General features: G+C 41.1%; 1 protein-coding gene across 1 annotated transcript in view; it reads left to right on the top strand.

The window, feature by feature from the left end:
* EDIL3 (EGF like repeats and discoidin domains 3) overlaps nucleotides 1-26,404 on the top strand; it is a 294,133-nt gene that overhangs the window by 145,906 nt on the left and 121,823 nt on the right. The window contains exon 4 of the mRNA XM_056847986.1: nucleotides 20,196-20,324. Within this exon, the coding sequence (XP_056703964.1) occupies nucleotides 20,196-20,324 (129 nt within the window). The remainder of the gene's footprint in view (nucleotides 1-20,195; nucleotides 20,325-26,404) is intronic.

Raw genomic sequence — 26,404 nt, forward strand, 5'->3', positions numbered from 1 at the left:
GGAGCAGAGGGACTTCAATGCCCCATGAGCAGCATAAGTTACTATTTTCTGGATTTGGGGAGATCAATAATACATACTCACAATTAAAACAAAAATTCTCAGAAGTGCAGAAAAAGGAATTACAGAGGATCAAAGCAAACCAGAGATTAATCCATACAGAAACCAAACCACCAAGGGAAATTACACCTGTCCTAAACTTTGCCACCCTAGCAACCAAATATCTCTGCCCCCTCCTTTACTACTCCAGGGGAAAAGGACCGAGGAAAAGCTAGCTAGGGGTAATACATTAATAACAGAAATTAATCAAACCAGTCTGTCAAGAAAAGAGTCCAGTGCAATGCAGGCTTGATCCATCTGGCCAGCCAAGGCATCTCTCCCAGGACACAAGGAGCAGCACAGTGCAAAATGGCTAACGTAACTGAAGACTGCCATTCAAAATTCCCCTCTGTCCAAGAAAGGCTGTATGATTGGTCAAAGAGCTCTCCTGAATGGTCCCTCTGTTAAGTCTGGCTGGGAGAAATGCAGTTTCCCAGGGAACAGAAGGCAGGCACCATTAATTACCCAACAATTCACTATGTTAACCAAAGTGGGAGTCATTCCAGGAAACCACCTCTGCTTCTCACTTGCCTTGAAAGCCTCTTGCTGGGGTTGCCAGAAGTCTACTGCGATTTGACAGCAGTGCACTATACACACACATCTGACTGCACACCTCTAGTTCCAGCACTGCAGAACTGAGCAAAAATTGCAATAGGTCATGGTCTATGTTCATCATAGTGCAGATGGAAAGATTCAGAAGTCAAGAGCTTCTTGATGGCTGAAAGGCTGCATACTGGAACTGGACTGCATCCTGGACTTAATCCAACAGTTGATGAAGGGGTTCTGCTATGAGAGCATCCTTTTTCAAGAAGGTGTGTAGGAGAAGGAGGAGGAGGAGAAGCCTTGGTTTTTATATGCTGACTTTCTCTAGCACTTAATCAAGAATCAAACTGGCTTACAATCACCTTCCCTCCTCCTACCCACAACAGACACCCTGTGAGGTAGGTAGGACTGAGAGAGTGTGACTAGCCCAAGGTCACCCAGCTGGCTTTGTGTGTAGGAGTGGGGAAACAAATCCATTTCACCAGATTAGCGTCTGCCGCTCATGTGGAGGAATGGGGAATCAAACCCAGTTCTCCAGATCAGAGTCCACTGCTCCAAACCACCGCTCTTAACCACTACACCACACTAAATAACCCTGGGAATGTTTAAAGATTTGGTTTACATTTTAGTGTAGGAACACTTGCCTTTGGTGGGGAAGCTGCCTTATGCAGTTGGATACGTCTGTCCTTGACAATAAAGTGTTTATTGACAAACGAACATTTTTACAAGATTCAAGGGGAAAACCTAGAGGGTGTTCTAAAAGGCCACAATTACTTGTTCAAGGTAGGGTTGCTAAGTCTCCCACTATGAGCGGCAGCCCTCTACAAAAAATAAATTTAAAAAATGTCAATGGTAAAATGCCATCTCCAAGGATACCCCAGAAGTGATGTCAGTCTATGGCTATACCATAGAGTTTCCACTGATTCCGGTAGAGTTGTGTTGGCACTTCCGGATTTTCCCTGGAAGTGGTGTCATGCTGTCACTGATGATACCTTTCCCCATTTCCCTGCTTCCCACAGACTCCTTTAAGTTGCCAGCCCATGTCTGGCAACCCCAATTTATGGTTAACTTAATTGGAGGCCTAGCCCACTTTAACATTCCTTCGGATCATGGTAGCAAACTGGCTGAAACTGAAGGCACTTGGTCTCTACTGACTCACACTTTTGCAATTACTGAAATTGCAGCAAGGCACAACAACTTTGCAATGTTGCACATCTTTATACCAATAGCTCTTCATAGCTCTCCATTGTGACTTTAACTTAATGTGCTGCTGAAGCTGGCATGTCCTTAGGATTTATTTAATCTGTCAGGCAATGTGTCTGGATATGTGTTAGGGTTGCCAGCCAAATGCTGATGCTGGTCGGAGGTGGAAGAGGGTGGGGACATGGAACCATGTCACCATATTGCTGCAATGCTATAAGACTCCCCCAGAGCTTTATGGTTTACCGTAGAGTTTAGGGAGAGTCCTAGAGTGTGGAACAACCGATATGATGATGTTACTTCTGGGTGGTGTCAGAACACTGCGTATTCCCCCCCCCCAAATTTTCTCACCACCAGTCGACCAACCTCAGCTACTGGGAGGAGGTATCCCACCATAATGGGAGACCTGACAGCCCTAGCTGCCTGGGCATGCATACAGGACACGAACACTATATGGACGCTCTTGCTTGGATCCTATACTTTTGCCCCACACATGCTTCTCTCATTATCTCTCTTATTAGGTACTGCCCCTCACAGAATTCCTTTTTTTTTCAATGGGCCCCAAAGGCCTGGTGCAAGAGGAAGCAAGCTCCACAGTGTAGGACAGTCTTTGTAGGACCTGGAAAGAAGTGCGCACAGAGCAAAAGTATAGAAACCGAACCTGTGTTTTCCCTGCAGCAGGGGAGATCTGAGAGAGAACATGTATTTGGAGATTGCAGTTTTCCATGTGATTTATTTTAATTATATTACTTCCTCCATATTTTTATAGCAGAACTATCTTGATGAAACACCCCACACATTTAGTACACACACACACACACACACACACACACACAGAGAGAGAGAGAGAGAGAGAGAGAGAGAGAGAGAGAGAGAGAGAGAGAGAGAGAGAGAGAGAGAGAGAATGTCATTTTCTGAGCATACAAGTTAATATCTTTGGTAGTAAGGAACAGTCCTTGGAATGCTGTTACTGCATGTTGCAATTCTAAAGGTCCATTCTTATTTGCGTTCCAGTGGTTTTGCATGACACTGGCCTTTTAAAAACTAACCTGTCAGCTTTACAAGTTTTAATGTTCTACATGTTTAATGTTTGAAGGGGAGGAGAGGTCAGTTTTCATTAATACTATGATCACTGGAGACCAAAGCTCCTACAGACAGAAGGAAGTCTGCATATTTATTACTGGTTACTGAAAATGACATCAATTTGCAGCACTACATAGACAAGTTCATTAAGGAAAATTAATTAGGCCATAGTACTGTAATTCTGTCTCATTACTGTGTCACTGAGCAGATAGCCTGGATAACTAGAATTCATTGAGCTGCTAGCAAAGGGTGGACATTCACAATAGTTTGGAGACATGGCCTCGTGTGTTGAACAAAAGCAATCCTGTTTTGGAATGACACTGCAGACTTCACAATTGCAATTTCTTTTCTCCTAGGCGAGACGAGCTGTGGATTCAGTATTGATTAAGGGAGCTATGACATTCTCTGAATTATTTCATATATCTTTTCTAGGAATGCCTATATTCTTGAATGGTAGGAACACATTACTGGATTGTTGTTGTTTTTCACACAATGAGCTGTTTCCAACATTTGTTTTCAAGATTGCTTTCTTCACTAGCAGGATGAAACAGAGGTCCATAGATAAACCGAATGGCTGAGAGAAAAGGATAGCAATATTTCAGATGAATTAATCAATACTATCTAAAGCTGGAGTTATTTTTTCCTAATGAGTTGGCAATCAGTTTGTGGAAAGAGGCATTTGCTGGGGGATTAGCAGGTGGCAGGGCGTGCTTTGCCATCTTATCTGTAGATCATTCTCATCTGTAAATCCAGAAGTAATCTGATCAGTATGGAGTTACATTAAAAACTTTACTATTATGGGCTAGGACAAGGATCTTAACAGTTAGGTAAATAAAATAAATATTTTTTAAAATGTTTTTTATTTATTTAAAACATGTATTAGCCACCTTTGTGCTTTACAGAACTCAAGGTGGCTTACAATATAAATAAAACAATAAGGGTAAAATAAATAAAAGCACAATTTAAAATAGCCAATTAAAAAAAACTAAATTAATAAAATGCTATACTGAATACAACTGTTTTCAGCTGCCTCCTAAAGATCGAGAGTGGGGGGGGGGCAGGAGTACCTTCTAGGGGAGGTTGTTCCCTAATTGTGGGGCTACCACCAATAAGCCCTCTCTCATGTGTCCACCAGATGGGCTTCTTTTATTGGTGTGAAAGTCAGGAGGACCTCTTCCTGTGATCTTAATTCCTGGGCAAGAAAAGCTGTTCCTTTTTTCTTTTTTTTTAAGTGGGCTATGGAAACAGAAGAAACCCAGCTGTGGGGAAATCAGCAGGGTGGTGAGTTATGTAAAAGGAAAACCAGTCCCTGAGTGTAAGAAGGTTTAAGCAGCCCCCTTCTTGCCTGTCTATTCTCCCCTACAAATGTGCCCCTACATTTATATTAATAGCCATACATATTTGGGAACTGTGTGCTGGCTAGTACAATATGTAGTTCTGCATGAAGAGTTCTCTCTTTCAGAACCGTAGCTACAAATTGCCAGGTTTTCTTGGTGGTAAGGCACAAGTTAAATTCATATACCAATGAAAATGCAGTTAGGAAGGTTGGCGTTTGGGATCTTTTGACCAAAGTCCATAATCATCTTTGGTTTAGATTATGCACACTTACTGGAAATGGAATGCATACACGGTACAGTTCTAATAGACTACAAATCCCTAGATAGTCAACATTGGAAATGGTATTGTGAAAAATGTCAAGTGATTTTAAGATGTTCTTCAAATAGCAAGAAGTGAGCCTAGAATAAAATAATAAAATCTCACAAACTAAGAACAGCATGCCAATCTATAATGTGTTTCTTAGGTCCATTGCCATAGTCATGCTTAGTTGATGGGGTTTTTAAAAAAATAAAGTTAGTTCATAATGGTTCCCCTTACACAACCAGTAAGCATAATTTATGTGGTTTGAACTCATGCTGCTGCGGTGTGCAGTTAGCAGTAAGAGAATATGGATCCTTCACTCCCAGCTAGTTAAAGACTGAGCTGAGGGAATTCACATCCAAAAATGTTTCCTATATTTTGATGCCACTGAAATGGCGGTTGGGGGCGGGGGAGTCTTGCTATGGAAAAACATTTCCCATATTTCTGGCACTAATGTGATTGATCTAAGCACTTTGGTAAGGAACAGAATTACAGTCCAATTTTTGAAAACACTTTCAGTTCAGAGTTGTCTGCATGATGTCAATGCACAATTGTGAGCAACGGAACTCATCGGTACTCCTTGCATGCACCCTGTTCCTGTCAAGAAATGACTATGTGATCATATTAAATTAATAGGCACACCGTGTGAGGACATACAAGGAAATATTCCTGCTGGTTTTGAATGCTCTCAGCTGTGTGTCTTTGCAAGTAATGTGGCGTGCTAATGGGAAGTCATTTTTTTGTGAGTGCATACCTGCTGCCTTCAGAATGCTACGAATTCATTTTTTGAAGAAGAAAATAGGGAGCATCTATTGTACGATCTCTTAAATACCCTAGGGATATAGCAAGATTTTAGGAGTTGGATTTCAAACACAAAGACCCAAAGCCAGTGTCTGGAAGAACAGTTTTTTTATTTCAAACAGCTGTTTGAGTCTCCAAACTGCCCTCAGAAACTTTCAAAATGGAGTTTAGAGCACCGGACAAAAGTGTGTTTAGACTTTTATAACCTTTTACTTAGCTCATTATAATATTCTAACTATGCATATTACATAATAACTTGTCATTGGCTCAGAGTTCTAGGGGATGATTTCATTGGTTTATAATACAAATCAGTATAATCTTATTGGGTTACAACATAAGGAAAAATCATAGGTTTACAGAAATACAGCAATATTTTCATTGGTCTAGATAATACTTTTTTATAGTTATTGTTAGTGCACCTGGTATTTTATCTAGCTGCCCTCCCTAACAGTTCCCAGACATCTTGTCTGCTTTGAGTAACTTTTCTCTGTTTTTCAACCTTGAGCTGACTTGAATAACAACTTATTCTTTTCCTTGGCTTCTTTGTTTGTTCATGAACTAAATATATTTCCCTGGCACCCTTCTTTGGAATTCAGTAATTTTCCAAAAGGCCTACTGATTTTCTAAAAGCCTGCCACTTCACTAGGGATATAAGCAACCTAGAATCTGTCCTTGTTATAAACAAAAACGTTTGAAAGGTCAGGAGTTAATATTAGGGTACGTTAACATGTTTTCACTGAGTAAACAATATTTATAGAGCAAATTGCTTTTGCTATCATTATAGATCAATCAGTACAAATGAGTTAATCCCACTTTTCCCTGTTAGATGTGTATGTGCGTACACAGCTCCATTTTTTGGTCACTAATATGCATAGTGAGTTGGGAGGGCATTTGCAGGGGAGAAGAGGTGAACTGGAACTGCACGATTGGCCCCCACTTTTGCTCTGCAAACCCTTACCTCTCGGCTGCCTATTTTCCCAGCCAAAGTTCTGACATGTGTTTGCCGGTCAAGGAAAACTAACCAGGCGGTAGTTGTAACCAAACTGTTTCAATTAACATTTAATCTCCCTTCTCTCTCGCTTCTCTTCCCACGGTCTACATGGGTGTCAAACACAGGACTGGGAAATTCGTGTTTGATGCTGACTTCAAAACTGGTTGAATTTTCATAACAGGCCAATAATGAGAGGTGACAGGTTGGTCCAAATCAAACCAGCAAACATTCAACAACTTCCGACATTTCTTAAATGATACCATAGTGGTGTTACTGGTACAATTCTGTTGCAGTACTGAGATTCAAAAGTAGGGATGTTACTGAAGTGCTTCTTACCTGAATTTCTACCAGTTTTTAAAAATACATTCCTGAATGATCCAGTTGTTTCCACAGTGTAGTTGATGGATTAAGAATCCTCTATTCTGCTGGTTTTTATATCTTAATTTTCTGCAGGGCTGTAAGTATCAGTTTATTCAGTTCATCTGCACCACTTTAACCTTTTATGCTCTGTGCATGTTCATAAATCACTGCAAAAATGCAAACTCAATGTGATTGTGTGTATATTTGTATCAATATTCTTTTGTTTGGGGTGTTTTAAAAATGTTCCAGAGTGTAAGTGTACACTAGAAAAACTCCATATAAAAGGACTCTTGATGCAAATGGTGTTCTCCCTATGATCACCTCAAGATTTATTTAATTAATGTACTTATATACAAAAGCCCCAATGTAGTTTGCAGCAATAGGTGTAATAAACAGTCAATACAAATAGTTAAAATGCAATATGAACTCTGTTAAATACAATAAAATTCAGGTTTCCTATAGTGCCACTCCCCACCACACCATATTAATCTAACTCAAAGACCTCCAGAAAAGGCATCTGTTCAAACCCACCCAGAAGGCCTTAAGGGAAGCAGCCATTCTTAAGTCCTGAGGGATGCAATTCTAAAGTCATGGGGCAAAAACAAAACAAAAAACCACTCTCCCCTGAGTTCCTACTTGCCAACCTTCTACTAAAGCTGGTTCCAGGGGAAAGCTTCCTGGGTTGACTTCAGGAAATGGGTTGATTGATACCATTGGAAGCAGTCCCTCAGGTACTCTGGCCCTAAGCCATTTAGGCTGTTCAAAAACAGCACCTAGAAATAGATTGGAAACTAGTATAGATGATGTAAGTCTCGATTAATAGGTTCACTCCAGTTGGTGCCTGTTAGGAGCCTAGCTGCCACATTTTGAACCAACAGAAGTTTCTGAGCTGTCTTCAAAGGCAGCCCCAGATAGAGCATTTTACAGTTTTCAAGTCTGCATATAACCAAGGAATATGTGACTCTGGCCAGGTAAGCTTTCACTAGGAAAGCTTGCAGATGACAAACCAATCTCATATCCATGGTGTAAAACAACTGAGAGTAGGGCTGTAGAAAAAAAAATTCTGTAAAGTTCGGCTTCGGATCTGCGAAATTCGGCGCGAGATCCGAAGTTTGGGGGGAAATTCGGCCAGTCCTTTGAAGTGCTGGGCGCCGCCTGCCCAGGTGGCTCCCACCACTTCAAACCAAGAGTTGGGAAGGGGGCAGGAGTCTTTAAAGCGCCCCCCGCACGCCTTCAGGGGGGAACAGATCTCCGCCTCCCAGCTGGAAGGCGCAGATCTGTTTAAAGCGCCCCCCACCCGGCTTCAGGGAAGCCCCGTGAAGGCGCGCGGGGGGACAGATCTGCGCCTCCTAACTGGAAGGCGCAGATCTGTTTAAAGCGCCCCCCGCGCGCCTTCAGGGAAGCCCCGTGAAGGCGCGCGAGGGGGGGGGAATAGATCTGCGCCTCCCAGCTGGAAGGCGCAGATCTGTTTAAAGTGCCTTGCTGGAAGGCAAGAGTCCCTGGAGCCTAAGTGGGGAGTTTAAAGACCCCCCGCCCGGTTTCCTGGGAGTCCCGGGAAAGTGGGCGGTGGGTCTTTAAAGGAGGGAAAAGGCAGGTTCAGGAACGCTGAACCTGCCAAATTTATTCGACAATCTGGTGATGGTTCCAGGTCTCACAAATGTGACAAGAGAACAGCTGCCATGTTCTAAGACATGGAAACTTCAAAGAATATCAGGTTACATAGAGGAATTTTTATGTAGTGTCACTGCACTAGGAAGTCTGATTAGGATGGGATCCCTGGATTCAATTGCAGAGTGTTGCTTTTTTTTCTTACAGATAGGTGTTTGTACATACATGCAGATGTGTGTCCACTGTAGTGAATAAGCAGGGCTTATTTACCCCCCTATCCTATTTCACAGTATTATTGTGAATATAAACTGAGCCCCCAATCCCATCTGTGTCATTATTTGAAGAGAAGATGGATACAAATGTGAGATAGAAATGAAAAATGCATTATAAATTGCCAGAGAAGTATGAGAAATATCTACACCAAAAATGGATAATTGGAATTCACACTTCAAGCATACTTGGGAGAGTCAAAAACACTCACCGTGCTAGTTTTGACTGCAGATGGGCTGGTTAAATGCTGGGTTTGTGTATATGGAGACAGACATATGTATATTGTGTAATCCATAGGAAGTTATGTTGTGTTATCTGTGTTCTGAGTAGAAGAGTACAGAGAAATCTGAAACTAAGCAGACTGCCTATAGATAAGCAGAATCTGGAAGTATGAAGCAATGCTTACATTTGGGTTTTTTGTTCATTCAAACTAAATTTCCTTAAACTTAAACTCCTTAAACTCCAAGCTACATCACAGGTCTTTCTAAAGAGGAGTTCTGATTTATTCCTATTATTTATTTCCTTTGTCAGCATTTACATTTTACCTGTGGAAAAATGGCTTTCTCCACTCTATCTGACAGCCTCTGTATTTTAAATCCAAACTACCTGTCACATTTGGAAATGTTTAATCTTCAGTTCAGAGCTGGACCCTCTCTAGTGTACCTGTATTATGGAAACAGAATTGACGGTATTTGTCACCAAGGCCAAGAAGTAATACAGTTTTGCCTTGAAGACCTTCTTGCTACCCCAGAGAGAAAACTAGTCATTTGATTCCTTTGCCAAGGAAGTTCAGATATTTCAGTCACAGCTTCAGAAAAATGCAGCAACTGTCATCCTTTTATGTTTAACTATTATACTATTAGTATCTTTCCAATGCAGGATGGGATTCCAATTGAATAACAACCTCCCACATATCTGAGAGGCTGCTAGCACTTATTACACTGGGTATTATCAGTGGGATTGTACTGGGAGTAGGACTCTAAAGAACAGCAAACTGTATAGATCTATTACTTTTAGTGTGCAATTAATCTTGTTGACATTACTTATATGAATGTGGATTAAAATGCCTGGAAAGCATACTGTTGGATTTGGCGGCTCATTAATATTGATCAAAGGTTGTTCTCTTTGTGTTAGAAGCTACTTAAAGATTACCTACAGAAGTATTACTACACAATTGATTAAAAAAGAGTCCCTGAAGCCTATTGTGTTTAATGCAAGACTACAAGAATTTGCTGTAATGATGAATGTTTACAAACCTTGCCGGTGTCTAATGAATAATATCAATCACACAAAGCCTTGGATGACACATACCCTATATTACGACAGAATTACCACCTTTATTTCTGTGCTGCCTTTCTGGACATGGAGGTACAGGGACCAGTGATCTCTTGGATTTCTGTTGATGTTAACATCACAGAAATGTTAAAGGCTCACAGCTAGGGCCATTATAACAAGTCATGAGGCTGTTTCCTTTATTTTGACTGACACAACCATGTTAGTGTGGCTGTGGAATACTTGCCTTTTGTCAGGCAGGCATCAAACCCTCGTAACTGGTGTAAGTAAACCAAATGGAGAATATACATCATGGTCTGACTGCACATGGTAAAAATGACAAAGCATTTGTTGGATTGTGAGGGCTTCTTATGCCCAAATCCCTGTTAAATTAGCAGAGTGCACAAAGGCTGTGTGCAAAGAAGCCCATCCAAACCTCTGTGTGTGCCAGGAACAAAATTGCTAGGAGCCTTTTGTCTATTTAACTAATATCCTTCATTTATTGTAGGAAATCCATTTCTGGATAGGATAAAGTATAGTTGCCTACCTATTCTAACTAACTAGGATGGAGAGAGATCCAGGACATGCGTCCTTCCCTCATGGTGGCAAGATGGAGAAGAGTGCCAGTGTGTGTGAGGAGGTGGGGAAGAAACAGGAAGGAAGGAAGTTTCCCTAAGAGTAGCAATCTACATATCAAAGGGATAGGTCAGAACAGTAGAGAAAAGGATGCCCCAATGTCTTGTCCCCTCTATCTCTCTGACTCTCTAGTCTTGTCCCCCTCTGGAGTCTGAGGTTAAGAGACAGCACAAAGTCCTTCACTTCCAACAGCATTAGCTTAATATTCATGAACACGTGAAGCTGTCTTGTGTGGCTCTCCAGGGTCCCAGGTTTAGAAGTCTTTCACATCACCTACCACTTGATCCTTCTAACTGGAGATACCGGGGATTGAACATGGAACCACCTGCATGCAAAGCAGATGCTCTACCACTGAGCACAGCTTCATTCCAAATATAGTAATATGAGTAAAGCACAAGCCCTTTAAATGCTAACATATATCTCTGTGTCAGCCATACAGGACTGAGCTCTCTGGCACAGTTTTGAATGTTGTAGCATTGAATTACTGATTAAGTAGTCTTTCATTGGTCCAGCAAAGCTACTCATAGTCCATTTCAAAGTTTACACATATGAGGAAAGACTCTCCTGTTTTTTTAAAAAAAGTTTATCAACATCATAATTAGGATGTATGAATAATTTTGATGTGGCAACCACTTGTAACAGCATCTGAGGGGGCATTTGGAGTTACAGCAGCAAGGAGGAAGTGAGAAAACTGTGCTCCAGTGGATCCAAGCTGATGTCTTTCTCCCACTCAAAGCTTGACCAGGAGAAATGTGATGGCTCTATATGAAGAACCTGCATCTAGACAAATACAAGCTTTGTAATGCTACAAAAAAAACAGAGTATGGTCTATTTAGGATTGCTATTTAGGTGGCAGAAGAAAACCATCTGAACAATTTGGAAAGAAATTAAATGATTTTAATAAGATGTGACATTTCTCAGAGGAGCTTCACTCCCCTAGACTGACATCATACTCTGCCTAAAGCAAAATCTGAAATGGATTTGGAAGTTTTCACCTAGGAAATATATGAGAGGACTTCTGAAGAAAGCAAAAGGAATGGTAAAATCAGTGCAGAAGGGAGTGTCCTGTGGCTCTGAGACCAACAATTAGCTCTGCAGATATTTCTGTGTAGATCTGGGGTCTTTGTAAGAATGGGCCTACTTCAACAAAACCTTTCAGGATGTGCATGACATTAAACTAATGAACAGGACTCATTTGTAAACTGCTCATGGACATATCTTGCTAAACCAGGCAATTCTGAAAAAGTCAGCAGATCCATACCCTTTTAATTATTTTTAATGAATTATAAATTAATGAGGGAGGGAAGGCAGCATGGTATAGCCCGATCTTGTCAGATCTCAGAAGCTAAATGGGGTTAGTACTTGGAATGCAACCTCCAAGGAAGACTCTGCAGAGGAAGGCAATGGCAAACCACCTCTGCTTCTCAATTGCCTTTAAACCCCCTTGCTGGGGTCACTATAAGTCTGCTGTGACTTGACGGCACTTTACACAAACACTTAAATTAATGTAACCTAAGTGATACATATGTATTTGGATTTCAGTGAGACTATGCAATTAAAATCCTAACTTTATTTTCAAAACTAGGCTTTTCTAAAGTAATTTTTTCTCTTAAACATATCATGTACAGAATACAAAAACACCAGCATATCTAATTCTCAGCATTGCCTCAATTGTTGGATACTTAAATCCAAGGACTGGGCGCTTGAAAAGAGAATACTGGTATTTCTACAAATCTGAGAAAAAACCTGCCCCAGGCTTCCAAAGAAATCTGAAAAAAATGCATTGTGGGGTTAATGCCCCCCCAAAAATAATAATAGAAGTAGCACCTTTAAGAAATGGATGCCCTCTGAGATCTCTAATCATCTGTATGAGACCATTACTATTTCTGGTTCAAGGTGGAGCAGCACCACATGGAGTCTATTCCAATAAAAGACACTGCAGTGTGGTATTCATCTTCCTCACCTATCATGCTACTTGAGTCAAGTAGCTGTTGTCTGCTAAAAGCTTCTTTTGCATTCTTCAATGGACTAATTTTTAAAGTTAAACGAGGCCTTATAGTTAAGCGTCCATGAGTTGGATCTAGGGTTGCCAACCTCCAGGTACTAGCTGGAGATCTCCTGCTATTACAACTGGTCTCCAGCTGATAGAGACCAGTTCCCCTGGATAAAATGGTCGCTTTGGCCATTGGACTCTATGGCATTGAAGTCTCTCCCCTCCCCAAACCCCACCCTCCTCAGGCTCCGCCCAAAAAACCTCCCGCCGATGGCGAAGAGGGACCTAGCAACCCTAGTTGGATCCCATAGATCAGTGATGGCGAACCTTTTAGAGACCGAGTGCCCAAACTGCAACCAAAAACCCACTTATTTATCGCCGAGTGCCAATGCGGCAATTTAACCTGAATACCACCCCCAGAGGGGGCCCAGAGGGAGAGGCTAGGGTTGCCAAGTTCCTCTTCGCCATGAGTGGGAGGTTTTTGGGGTGGCGCCTGAGGAGGGCGGGGTTTGGGGAAGGACTTCAGTGCCATAGAGTCCAATTGCCAAAGTGGCAATTTTTTCCAGGGGAACTGATCTCTATTGGTTGGAGATCACCTGTAATAGCAGATCTCCAGCTAGTACCTGGAGATTGGTAACTAGTTCCTTAGTGTTTTCTCTCTACATATCAAGACAAATGGAAAGGTGTTTGGAGGATAGCTTGTGGGCACTTCAAAGGTGGAATAGGACTACACGCCCCTCCGCCCGCACAGACCCAGAGGGTGCCGGAGAAGCCGCTGGAGGGAAAGAAGGAAGGAAGGAAGGAAAGAAGGGAAGGGAGGGGGAAAGGGAAGGAAGGGAGGGAGAGAAAGAAAGAAAAAGAGAGAGAAAGGGAGAAAGAAATGGAGCAAGGGAGAGAAAGAAAAGGACAGAGGGAGACAGAAAAAGAAAGAGGCCATTTATGCATGGGAGGTTTTGCCTTGGATTTGCCACTCGGTAGGGCTCGGCGGCAGGCTTGTGAGAGGCGAGCAGGGTGGGGCAGAGGGCGCCTCCTTCGCACCCACCGACCAGCCATGCCCCTCCGCCCGCACAGGCCCAGAGGGCGCCGGAGAAGCCGCCGGCCATGCCGAGTGTGAGCGCTCGGCTTCTGTTCCCCGCTCTCCCACCCGCCTGGCTGGCCGCGCACGCTCCAGCGGCGGCAATGGCGGCAGCTTCTGTGGGAGAGTCCGGGGGCCACAGCCAATGATGTCGGAGGTTCCCCACCCCTGGGCTACAGCCTCCCCCATCCGGGGTGGGGCAGAGCCGGAAAGGCCAGCGGCTTGGAGGAACAGTGCGTGCCGGCAGAAAGGGCTACGCGTGCCGGAAGTGGCACCCGTGCCATAGGTTCGCCAACACGGCCATAGATGATTTTTGTTGATGAAGAGAGGTGATTTTCACCTGTTCCGCTTCCTGCTGCAGAATTTGGACTCTGTCTGTGTTGTTCCTGAGGTGGTCCCCCTCTTCCCTAAGAGCAGCATTAGGGGAGGCATACAAATATTTTTGTTTATAAGAGAGATATGCTGTTATTAAAATTCTGGTAACTCTGGTAATTCTACATTAGCAAGGTTGACAAACTTTCATAGCTGTCTAGAATCATGACTTCTTTTTGTTCACAATTTAACTTGATTTGGAAATTAGTTTCTTTGAAAATGCATTTAAAACTGTTTTGCAGTCATTTTAGCAGTAAAATATAAACTATTGCATAAAAGAAAAAAGAGAAAATGTGTGCCTCATGAAACCTTAAATAATTCATTTCTCTAGTCTTATTTATAAGTAAATTACATGGTTGGGAAGAAAATCTCTTCTTATTTATAACAAAATGAGATTTTAAGTGGACAAATAATTATATATTAAAAAACGCATTGCATTCCAAGGAATGAAGATCACTCTTTATTGCGGAGAAGAACTTTTAAGCAATTGTGAAGAGCTCACTTCAAATGTTTTCAAGCATGTAATCACTTTTTAAATACAAATGCTACTGACTGCCAATGCTTTGTTGGAAGCAAATCTGAGGTACAAAGTTTCATCAAACATTCTGAAACACTGAACATATTTTTGTGCAAGTTGATGAGGATTGATTGATTGACTTAAAGTGCTATCTTAAGCAAGCCGACTCAGAATCCTACTCAGGTATAGTCAATGAAGGATAGCACTGTTAGAGTAGTTATAAGCCTTGTTTTTTTAAAAAAAATGCTTGAGGCAGGTTACAAATAGAATAATAATTTAAAATGTAATAAAATAATACATTAGAAACAGTTAACAACATTTGTTTGTTAATGCATAGGTTTTCAACAAAACTAATAGAACAAGCACAAGGTGAACCCTTGGGGAAGACCTTTCCATAGCCAAGGCACCACTGAAAAGACCATGAGACTATGGGTTGGATCCAGATTAAATTGGCATTTATCTCTGATTCCCCATTCCAACTGCAGAATCCTCCCTCAGGGTTCTCTGTTCCCCAGAAACATCATTTTGTGAATATCAGTGGGCTGCAATTGAAGGAGGAGGCAAGAAAGTTCTATTCTGCTGATGGAAAATTTAGTCTGCATGCCTCTGGTTTCCACACATACTTCAGAAGCTTGTCTTATCTGGCAGGCAGGTTCACATAGGAAAGCTACTGTGATCCAACTCTGGGGGGCAAAGTAAAGGGCCATGAATGCACTTATGGAAAACCAGTTTTCCATTTGTAGCTTATGGAAATGTAAATATACCTGAGGAAAAAGTACGAAGACAAATAGAGTCAGTGCTGTGTGTGTGTGTGTGTGTGTGTGTGTTTGTATGTATTTTAGGTCTGGTGTTAATTGTTTTGATGATGTGGATTTTCTGGGTTGGTTTTAATGGTTTTAAAGTGTGAATTAATTATGTATGTTTTAATGTATTGGCTGCCTAGGTGACCCAGAAAAGGCAGGGCAGAAAGGCAGGCTATAAATGTTGTAAAATAAACTAAATAATGTATATTCAAGAAAACATTGTTCATGGATATTTACATAATGACTTTGTTTCTTGTGCACTCTCTTTAAATTGAAATATTTCTAGCAGAAGCATAAAAGTTAATTTTTTAAAAAAGTTATAAAATATTCACCCTTTGGGGGTAGTATTGAAAAATTAGCTGAGTTGTTGAAGGGAAGGTTATTTTCAGCATAAAACAGTAAAAACTACTGACCTAGTTTTATAACAGGCAGCTATTTCAGGAGGTACCTGATCAGTATAGAAATAGCATCTACTATATTTTTGAAACTCATCCAAACTATCCATTGTGAATGACAAAATTAATATAATTATATCTCACAGTAGTATGCAGAAATTATAATTTGCTGTAACAGCATGTTAGCAGAGTTTTTTAAAGACTCATTTAGTCAAAGCCTCACTTTAAAAGTAATTACAAAAGAGTCATTGAAGGTTTAAGAATTATTTCCTTCTGGTTTGTCTGTTCACAAGACTGAGTGTTATTCTACTACAGCAATATGAACTTGGGCTAACAGCAATATGTTCATTTTAAAGTTCACCCTCCACTCACTGTAGATACTACTAGAATAAAACTAATACGGAAATTTGTATTTCTCATATTTAAGTAAGAAAGTAACAGACTTGTATGTTAATTCTGTTACTAATTGGAATAATTAGAAACATGGGGTGTTTCATATTTATCATAATTAATATGAAAACAAAAGAAATTCCCTATCTAAACAGCACATAAAAGTCAAGAGCAAAAACCTATTTTTCCCCGGTTTTCTTCATTTTCATTCTCTGTCATCTAGTTTCACTTTTACAAAGCAAGCCAATAAGGAGACAGAGAAAGCACATGGTTCCTTATAGGGTCGGGAGAAAGGCTTTAGTCTTTCTTGATTGCCTGCAAGATGTGGCCACTAGGATTACAAACATGTGAGGTATTCCAATCTTGAAGGATAAGTTGTGGGACTTTGTCTTCCCCTCTACTCCCAGTTTTTATGCCCCACTTTTCTCTACCATAAGGAGTTTAGAAGCTGCTTAAAATCACCCCCCTCACACACACACAACATGCACTTTGTGAGGTAGGTGGGGCTGAGAGAGATATGAGAGAACTGTGATTAGCCCAAGCTTACCCAGAAGGCTTCATGTGGAGATGTGGGGGATCCAACCTGGTTCTCCAGATTACAGTCCACCACTCTTAACCACTACATCACACTGGGATGGGGAGGTGGCTTTTATGCCATCTGTCTGACATTTAGCAATGTGGGTGTCCTAAGGGAGTACTAAAATTCTGCAGAGTTTTGTTCAGATTGGTTGGAAAACCATGAAGTTGCAGATCCCCAAAAGGGAGGGGAGGTCTTTCATTGAAATCATTAAGAAATAATAACGAAACGAAACAGAGTTATTTTCATTGCTACAGTAACAAAGCAAAACCATATAAAACAACTCAATAACATAAGAAAGGCCCTGCTGGATCAGACCAAGGCCCATCAAGTCCAGCAGTCTGTTCACACAGTGGCCAACCAGGTGTCTCTAGGAAGCCACAAACAAGACAACTGCAGCAGCACCATCCTTTTTGGAATTAATAACAAGGAAAGAAACAAAACTAACTCCCATGCACAGGTCTAGAAAAGAATGATGAAAATGAAAGCCATGTTTGATGGCAGAAAGCTGCAAACTACAGTTGAATGTAACTTGTTTGCCAAAGACAAATGAGACTCAAAGGGCTGGGATTTCTTCCCCATTGAAAGTATAAATTTGTCCCCCAAAAAATCAAACTGAATTTTATTTAAGCATGTGGTCAGAGGGCATTACGTTGGCATCCTCAGTATAATGGATGAGATAATGTTTTGCATTTCTTTAGCAGTTACAACGTTCTGTCCAAAAATTTCTTTGCTTCAGATTGGTGCAGGGCTTCTAAAACTGGGCCAGGTGCCAAAGCTAGAGTTCACCTTTTTCACAGGTGGGTTGCAGTCTTAGGGGTCGGGAGGAGGATCACTTCAATGCCATAGAGAGTTCAATTGCCAACGTGGCCATTTTCTCCAGGTGAACTGTTCTCTATTGGCTGGAGATCAGTTGTAATAGCAGGAGATCTCCAACTACTACCTGGAGGCTGGCAACCCTAGGTGTGAAATGGCCATCAAATACAGACTGTTGCTCAGTTTGAATTTTAAAAATCTGCACAGTAAAGCCAGGGATAGAGAAAGATTATGTTTGTACAAGTGAAAAATGGGGATTTAACCCCCTCCCCCATGAAGAAACAATTGTGTACATGACAACTGGGACATTAAAAAAAGGAAGGAGAACCCAAAGGGAAGGGGGGAAGCAGCAAGAGAAAATGCAGTGGTGGTAGAGGAAGGGAGGTAGCATTGTCAAGAAGAGGAAAATATAAAGGCAGTGACAAGAGGATGAAGGAGGAGGCAGTGATGGTAACTAGAGACTGCTGTCATGCCTTTTAAGGAGGGAAAAGACCAGTGCTGGAGCCAGTAGTGGATATAAGAACTGTGTTTATTGTAACACAACAACCAACTAACTAAACAGACCACATATAGGCCCCAGTAACTTTAGCCCCTCCTCCAGTTATAGCCCCAGACCTCTCTGTTCTAGAGAGCATCTGGGAGTTGTCCTTAAAGCAACAGTACCAACATACCACATCTCTCTCCTTCTATTTCTGTTTCTTCTATAATATGTCCAGTAATGCTTTTCATGCTGAGGTACTCTTCATCTGTTTTGATCACTTAATCCCTGGGCTCAGTCACGATATCGTTGTGGATGTGCATCAGATGTCCACTTCTTGTGAACCTGTCTCCTGGTTGTTGTGGGGCAGCCTGGGATGTGTGAGACCCTATTGTGCCCCCTGCTCGGGCAGGTTGTGGCTCAGAGACTGTTTGTTGCTGTAAGCTCTAGTCCCGTGGTAAACCCATAAACAGACTCAATAGACCGATAGTCTAATGTAAGCTAATTTATTAGGAAAACTCTACAGGTAGCAGAAGCTGAGAATCAAGAGGTTACTAGTAAAGGACAATTGTACATCCCATGGCATATATAGAAGGAGTAAAGCAGGCCAGCTCAGGGTACCATGGCAACCCCCCCCCTTCCCGGAGCAGTTCGGAGCTGGAGGTAGCTTCCCACGGCAGACAGTCTAAACATCCCAAGAGCGGCATGGTTTAGCTGCCTGGTCATAGTACTTTTTCTGTCTCGCTTGTAACTGTTGAAGCCGAGCCCCTATGCCATGGGGAACTGTGGGTCGAAGAATTTAACTAGTGAATGGGAGAGTTGTCCTCAGCATGCATCCCATCAGCAACTGTGCCGGGGAGTATTTCAGGCCTGTCACAGGTGTGTTTCTTAACTCCAGAAGTGCTAGATGGGCATCTTTGCCTGATGCAGCAGTTTTATGAAACATTGATTTGATTGTCTGAATCATGTGTTCAGCCATTCCATTTGATTGAGGGTATCCTGGGCTGCTGTGAGTAAATTTTATCCTCCAAGATCTGGAAAAAAATGTGAGATTTCTCTGCTAGCAAATGGGACATGATCACTCACTACTTCCTGCGGGATGCCATGCCTGGCAAACACAGCTTTCATTTTGGCAATAACAGAATGTGCTGATTTATCTGGAATACACAGAACATCTGGAAACTTAGAGTAATAGTCCACTAAGAGCAGGTATGAGTGCCTGCCGAAGTCAAAGATGTCTGCCCCTATCTTAGTCCATGGAAGGTCTGGGATTTCATGTGGCAATAGTGGTTCCTTTGGATTACTTGGTCTCTGCTCCTGACATACTGTGCATCTTTCAATCATTTGCTCTATGTGCTGGGTCATCTGTGACCAATACATGAGCTGCCTTGCTCTTGCCTTCGTTCTCTGGATGCCTTGGTGAGATCTGTGTAGAGAACTCAGTATTTCTGTTCTCATGTTGGTGGGTATGATGGTCCTGTCACCTGTCATCATGAGACCATCCTGTAGGGAAATAACATCTTTCATGGGCCAGTATGGGGTCTACTTTCTGACAGGTATCTCACTTGCATATTTATAAATAACTCCAAGTGGGGTCTGGAGTTCTCACAATTATGACTGATTTCCAGACCACAGAGATCAATTGACTTGAAGAAAGTCACAGCTTTGCTGGGTGGACTCTGTGACATCACATCCCTATTGAACTCCCTCCCTTTCCCAAACTCTGCTCTCCCCAGGCTTTGCCCTCAAATCTTCAGGAATTCCCTTGCCCAGATCTGGCAACCCTCACACAACATGTTCAGTGTTAACTGGCGTGAAATCCCCATGTTTTATGTTAGGAATGGGGAAAGTACTGTAGTGTTATTTTGTGAGTAGGTCCTGAAAGCTACAGTAAGTTTAAAAGTGGGTCCCACTCAAAAAGTTTGAAAACCACTGGACTAAGGCATCAAATGTAAACTGTGATCTATCACAGGACCTGTCCTCCCCCCTCCCCCCAAAGTGGTGCAAGTTAGTTGTGATGAAAGCCTTTATTTTCAATCTTTTTTATATAAAATCCAAGAATTGCAGAAGGAGAGTAACATAGCGATTTGATTCTCTTATAACCAGTTATGTTTATTTATAGTATTGATGTATTAATATTTTAGCCTTAGAGCCTTGGAGATTAGCGTTTGTATCCTCACAGCACTCGCACCATGAGAAGTCACCATGAAATGGAGCTAGTGGCGCATATAATTCTTTTCATTCAAATATTTGATTGGCCGTTTCCTTTTTTATCTTTCAGGACCCTGCATTCCTAATCCCTGTCATAATGGCGGGACGTGTGAAATTAGTGAAGCATATAGAGGAGACACCTTCATAGGCTATGTCTGCAAGTGCTCAGAAGGATTTAATGGGGCCCACTGCCAACACAGTAAGTTTCAACACAGAATGTTCCTTCCTGCTCCCAGACAGAACGCAGCTCCTGCAGTTATACTTGCTAAAATACTATTAACTTCAACAAAAATACCTTTTGAAAAGAAAAATATTTTTCTGTTTCTTTTTACCTTCTCCAAATATGTTTAGTTTAGTTCAATATTATGTCTAGGTGCTTCCACAAGAATACTCTGCAAGAAAAGTGACAGGGGTTCCCCCCCCCTTGTTTTCCATGTGATTAAAAAAAAAAATTGGGGGGAAAGTAAAATTAATTCCATGTTATAAAATAAAGATGAGCTGAATTCTTCTTCCCTGGACATTTTGGGGCAACAGGGAGCAGCTCTGCTGTCGGGCTTAAGGCTTCGTCTTGATGTTGTCAGTAGTTCATTTGGTTAATGACAGCTGAAGATGAAAAGGGTTGTAAAAAGCCGATCTTTATGGTAATAGGTTTCCCATTGCCTCTCCTTCCGCCCATTTTAATACTAGCCCCAGACAGGTGCTCTTAGTCATGTTATTTAATTCAATGAGAAGACTTTCCTGAGGGCTTTATTAATGGATATTCTGGGTTTAAAAGCGATGAGCATCTACCATTTAGGTTCAAAGCACGGCATTCATTTTACTAAAAACTGGCTATAACTGGTTGGGGAAAATGTCTACTACATTATAAATCAAACATTTATTTCACTTTCTCTTATTGCTTTGGAAATTAAGCCAATTAAGAACTGGTTCACAAATACCTGTTTTCTCCTTGTTCCTTCTTGAGTGCATTGAGTTAATCCATGAAAACAGGGAATTGTTCACAAGGGGAGAAAAGCTCTATAGGGTGAACTAATCTTAACAGACAATCTTTATAGATATATCACAGAGATTTTGAATTGATTTATTTATTTGCAAACATTAGTACCCCAAAATAGCTCAAGATGGTGTACAAGAAAACTGAACAAAAGCCACAAAACAATTAAATAATAACATCCAAGCAATGTCAGTATTAGTAATCCATCCAACAGCCAAAACACCAGAATCCAAAGCACAATATTGACCATCTGAAATTGGCATTTAAAACCATAGGATATAAGCCCCAGAAACATAACAACAATGAAGGGGCCATTATTGCCCCCTCTATTCCATAACGTTATCACCATCTCAGCAGGTTCTAGCAGCAGAAGATCTGCTAACCCTATGGGGAGAAAGCAAAGCAGTAGCTTGTTTGAGCATTGCAACTGATGCATGGGTTCATATAAGGTGAGGAGCAATGCAAACTTGGAAAAACAGCTTCCTTTATTAATAATCCACACACTGCATGACTTATTTTTTTATTTTGAAAAATTGTATATTTTTCCTGCAGCCTGCTCAAGACGGAGACTTTGGTAACTGTGGAGACTGGAGAGAATTTGCCTTATCTAATAATCTAAATGACTAGTTTGTCATTATTTTCTTTTTACAGTTCCAAGCATTTTTGAAGGTGTGTGTGTGTGTGTGTGTGTGTGTGTGTGTGTGTGTGTGTGTAATCAGTAATCTTTTGAATGCTCACAAAAACTTTGAGGTCCATACTGGCATTTCCATTCTTCCTTCTAGAACTGTTTTATGACAATAAAGAGAAATGTTTTCTTGTCCCCTGGCTGGGTTTTCAATAGTGGGGTTTAATAGTTTGTTAATTTTTAACAGTTGGGTGGTGTTTTATGTTTTTATCATATTTTAATTTGTAAGCTCCCTTGAGGAGGTTCTCTGGAGAGGCAGCATAGAAATTTTACAAATAAATACAGCTTACTGTTGGCAAGCAGTCTGGAGTTCAATTACTGGCTACGCTTATGGACTAATCTTGAGTTTTGTAGTGAGTTTCTTAATTGTTTCTGCAGAGAAACAGGAGTTAACAGGAAAACACAAAATAATTGGCAGATAACCCAACAGTTAATGTGTTTGATTTGCATAATATGAAGATTAGTTTACTTTAATTTGGGAAACTTGAATATAGCAACTGTATCAGTAACTATCAGAGAGTTCAAGGATCACTCAGTTACTTTTTGTAGTATCTGAGTATTGATTACAGTGTGGAATATTAGTAAATATCCTTTATAGATTAAAAATAATTATTAACATTAATGGAGAAGTTATTGATGGTGGTTCCATGGGGAAATGTCTGAATGCATGCATTTATAGACTGCAGGTATAATATAGTGGCTAAGCTCCCCACCAGCAACTACTTGAATCTTGCCTTTTGCATGAACATACTAAGGAAGCCACTCTGCCTCAGCCTCAATACCATTTTTCAAGTAAGAAATGTTTACAGTGTCTCCCATTATTGATTTGTATTGAGAAAATTGAAACTGAAAGAGGACTTTTAATAGCACACAAGCTCTGTGGATGGGAAATGTAATCTGAAATCAATCTTGTGCAGTATTACAGCACAATCACTGTTTTTATCCACCACTTTTGCAAATGAAACATTCCAATGCACATGTCCTTTCTAATATAGTACTGTATTTTGATTGGATCCCACCACGAGTCTCGGTTAGCTACAAAAGGAACTTTTCGTTTGCAAAAATGACATCCATGATTTACATCAACAGAACATAACCAAAGGAAATACTTCAGCATTATAGTCCCAACATCAGACTAGACTGCAGATTTCTCCGTCTGATTGTACAACAATATGAGCCAAGCACGAGTGATGCAGATAGGGTTGCCAGCTCCAGGTTGGGAAATACCTGGAGATTTCTCAAGGTGAACTGATCTCTATGGTTGGAGATCAGTTGTAATAGCAGGAGATCTCCAGCTAGTACCTGGAAGTTGGCAACCCTAGATGCAGATCATACTGGAGATTTCAGCAATTCTCAATGAGTAGACGCCACAAGAAATCGAAGGGAAACAAACTCCAGTTCTCCCATGCACTTCTCCTGTTCAAACATTATAGAACATTGGAGGGAAAGACTGAGGGGATCACATGAGCATGGTCAAATCGCTCTTCGTTATGACATTATCTGCGTATTTGTATCTGTTCGATTCCTTGTAAACTTTCATAGTATATTTCATAGTATATTTCTTTTATGCATTCTTGTATTTGGGTTTAATTGCAATCTCATTAGAATTCAGATATGTGCTCAGCCCAAATTTCGAAAACAGAGAAGCCCAAATTAAAATACCTCACTGTAAGCCATTTTTGGGAATTAAGATTGCTGAGAGTCCACCTTATAATTTAGATTTTTATATCCAATATTGTCTCACCAAATCAATTAATGTAGGTAATTGCAAAACCTATTGAATGACACAAATTTGCACCAACGAGTCTCAAACCAATATACTGGTATGTGTGATTTCCTGACCCTTTGTTCATGTAGTGGATCATGTACACAATTAATATGCAAATTATAGAGCCTATTGCTATTAATTTTACTGATTTCCTATGTCACGCTTGACAGATCTGCCTTGTTATTAATTTTCAATATGCTTCAACAGTTTTTGAAGTTTCAGTGGCAATTCAAATAGTTACACATTCTATTCCACAGGGTGGGTTTATAAATGGAACATCACTTTGTCTGTGTGGGAAGGAAGACCAAGATGTTCAGAAGTGGCGGCGAAGCAAAACTGATGACTGGACTCATTCGGAGTTTATTAACCCAAGAATTTTTAATTATTCGGGAATAGCTAAAATAAATATTCAGCTTTTTCCAGATTTTTCAAACATTTCCGGGTCTGTTAAACCCAGACCCAAAAAATACCCCCCAAAATTGATGTGCACCCCTACTTAGCTCTTTCTCTCAATTCCAACTGATCCCAGGGAGGCTGTAGAAACCCTGAACTTGTGCCTGGAGGCAGTTTTGGAGCGGATGAGGGCTAATAAACTGAAGCTTAATCCCAACAATACAGAAGTGCTACTAGTGGGTACAAGGCCTGAGCAGGCATTTAAGGTGTCACTTGTTTTGCATGGGGTTATACTCCCCTTAAAAAAACAAAAACGGGTCCATAATCTGGGGGGTGCTCTTGGACCCAGTGCTACTGCTCGATAAGCAGGTGGCAACTGTGGCCAGGAGTGCCTTTATCAGCTTCAACTAATTAGCCCACTGCGGCTAATTTTGCAGAGATGATCTAGCCACTGTGATGTATGCCCTGGTTATATCTAGATTAGACTACTGCAATGTGCTCTGTGTGGGGCTGCCCTTGAAAAGTGTTCAGGAACTTTAATTGGTACAGAATGCTGCAGCCAGGGTGCTGACTGGAGTGGGTCGTAGGGACCATATCACTCCAGTATTGGCCCACCTACACTGGCTCCAATTTGTTTCTAACTATAATTCAAGGTGCTGGTCTTGACCTTCAAAGCTCTGTATAGTTTGGTACCAGCATATCTGAAGGACCGCCTAATCCCCTATGAAATGCCCTGACCATTAAAGTCATCTTTGGTGCTCCTGCAGATCAGGAAGGTGGCAACCCAGGACTGGGCCTTCTCAGTCATGGCACCAAAACTCTGGAATTCTCTCCCCAGGGGGGTTCATCTGTCATCTTCTGTTGCTGTCTTCTGCCAATGGGTGAAGACTTTTTTGTTTCATTTAGCATTCCCTCAATGATCCCTCCTTCCTAACCAGTGTTTTCAGGTTTTGTATGTATTTTAACTGTTTCATATGTATTTTAACTCTTTTTAGATTTATTTTAATGTTGTGTGTTGGGGATGGGGGGGCTGATTTTAATTGGTTTTATAATACAGTTTTATCTTGTGTGTTGTACATTTTTCGCTGGTTTGGTGGTCCTTCTTAGGGCAGAAGGGTAGGAAATAAATGTTGTAAATAATAAATAATACCAGTAATAATAATTAGAGTTCATTGCACAACTCCTGGCTTAAAACCATGAGTTGCTGGAAATGAGGGCAGGGTATAAGTGTGAATTGATAAATCAATGAATAAAAACATATCACAGCTTATAACAGTTGAATGTACTCCATGTAACCACTTCTCCAAGAGTTTGCTGCTTCTCCCCTGCCCCATGCTTAAATACAGTGACAGTGTGAGATTGGGTTAAGAACTGCTATAAAGCAGAATTACAAATTACAAATTCATCGGTTCTTGTAGGTTATCTGGGCTGTGTAACCGTGGTCTTGGTATTTTCTTTCCTGACGTTCGCCAGCAGCTGTGGCAGGCATCTTCAGGCATCTTCAGTGTCAAGTGTGTAGGAAGAGTAATATATAGTCAGACTATATATTACTCTTCCTACACACTTGACACTGAGAGACACTGTCCTTCAGTGTTACTCCTCTGAAGATGCCTGCCACAGCTGCTGCTGGCAAAACATCAGGAAAGAAAATACCAAGACCTCGGTCACACAGCCCGATAACTTACAAGAACCGATGAACTCTGACCATGAAAGCCTTCCAGAATTACGAATTGTTCATGGGTTTTTTCAAGGATACATACAAGAGTCTTCAAGAAGAGTGTTTTAACTGTAAAAATATCTTATTTAATACAATTTAAGAGGGGGAAAGTTCTTACGTCTTCAGCCGTGTTTTGACTCATACAAAGAATGGATGACTTCAGTTTATCTTCCTTTCTTTTCTGCCTCCTAGCCGTGTCTTTTATCTGTTCTTGAGGAATGCAAAGTTATTTCCCGAACTATCCCTTAGTCTTATATATTGAAAGGCATGTCACCCCCTCTCTTGCTTTCCTGGATCCAGCACCTCCTTTTAAACCAGTCATTTTTCTAGGCCTGATATATTTAGATGCCCTTTAGATCTGGTGAAATAGCATCAGGATCAATTAAAGACATGAATGTAGGTACAATGGTGCTGCAGGGTTCGTTCTGATGTCTAGAGGAAACTCTGGGAAGCTATTGCAGTTGTCCCCTCATTCCTTGTCTTGGCAATGCTGTAATTGTGACTTTTCACATGGACACCTAAGGACAAGGGAAGGAAGTGGGAAGGAATGCTTAAATCAAGTTACATGCTGGGTGCCACTTAGTTTTATACTTATGTGTGTGTGTAAAGTGCCTTCAAGTCGCAGCCGACTTGTGGCGACCCCTTTTGGGATTTTCATGGCAAGAGACTAACAGAGGTGGTTTGCCAGGGCCTTCCTCTGCACAGCAACCCTGGTATTCCTT

Source organism: Euleptes europaea, chromosome 4 (genome assembly GCF_029931775.1).
Source record: "Euleptes europaea isolate rEulEur1 chromosome 4, rEulEur1.hap1, whole genome shotgun sequence".
Taxonomy (NCBI): Eukaryota; Metazoa; Chordata; class Lepidosauria; order Squamata; family Sphaerodactylidae; genus Euleptes; species Euleptes europaea.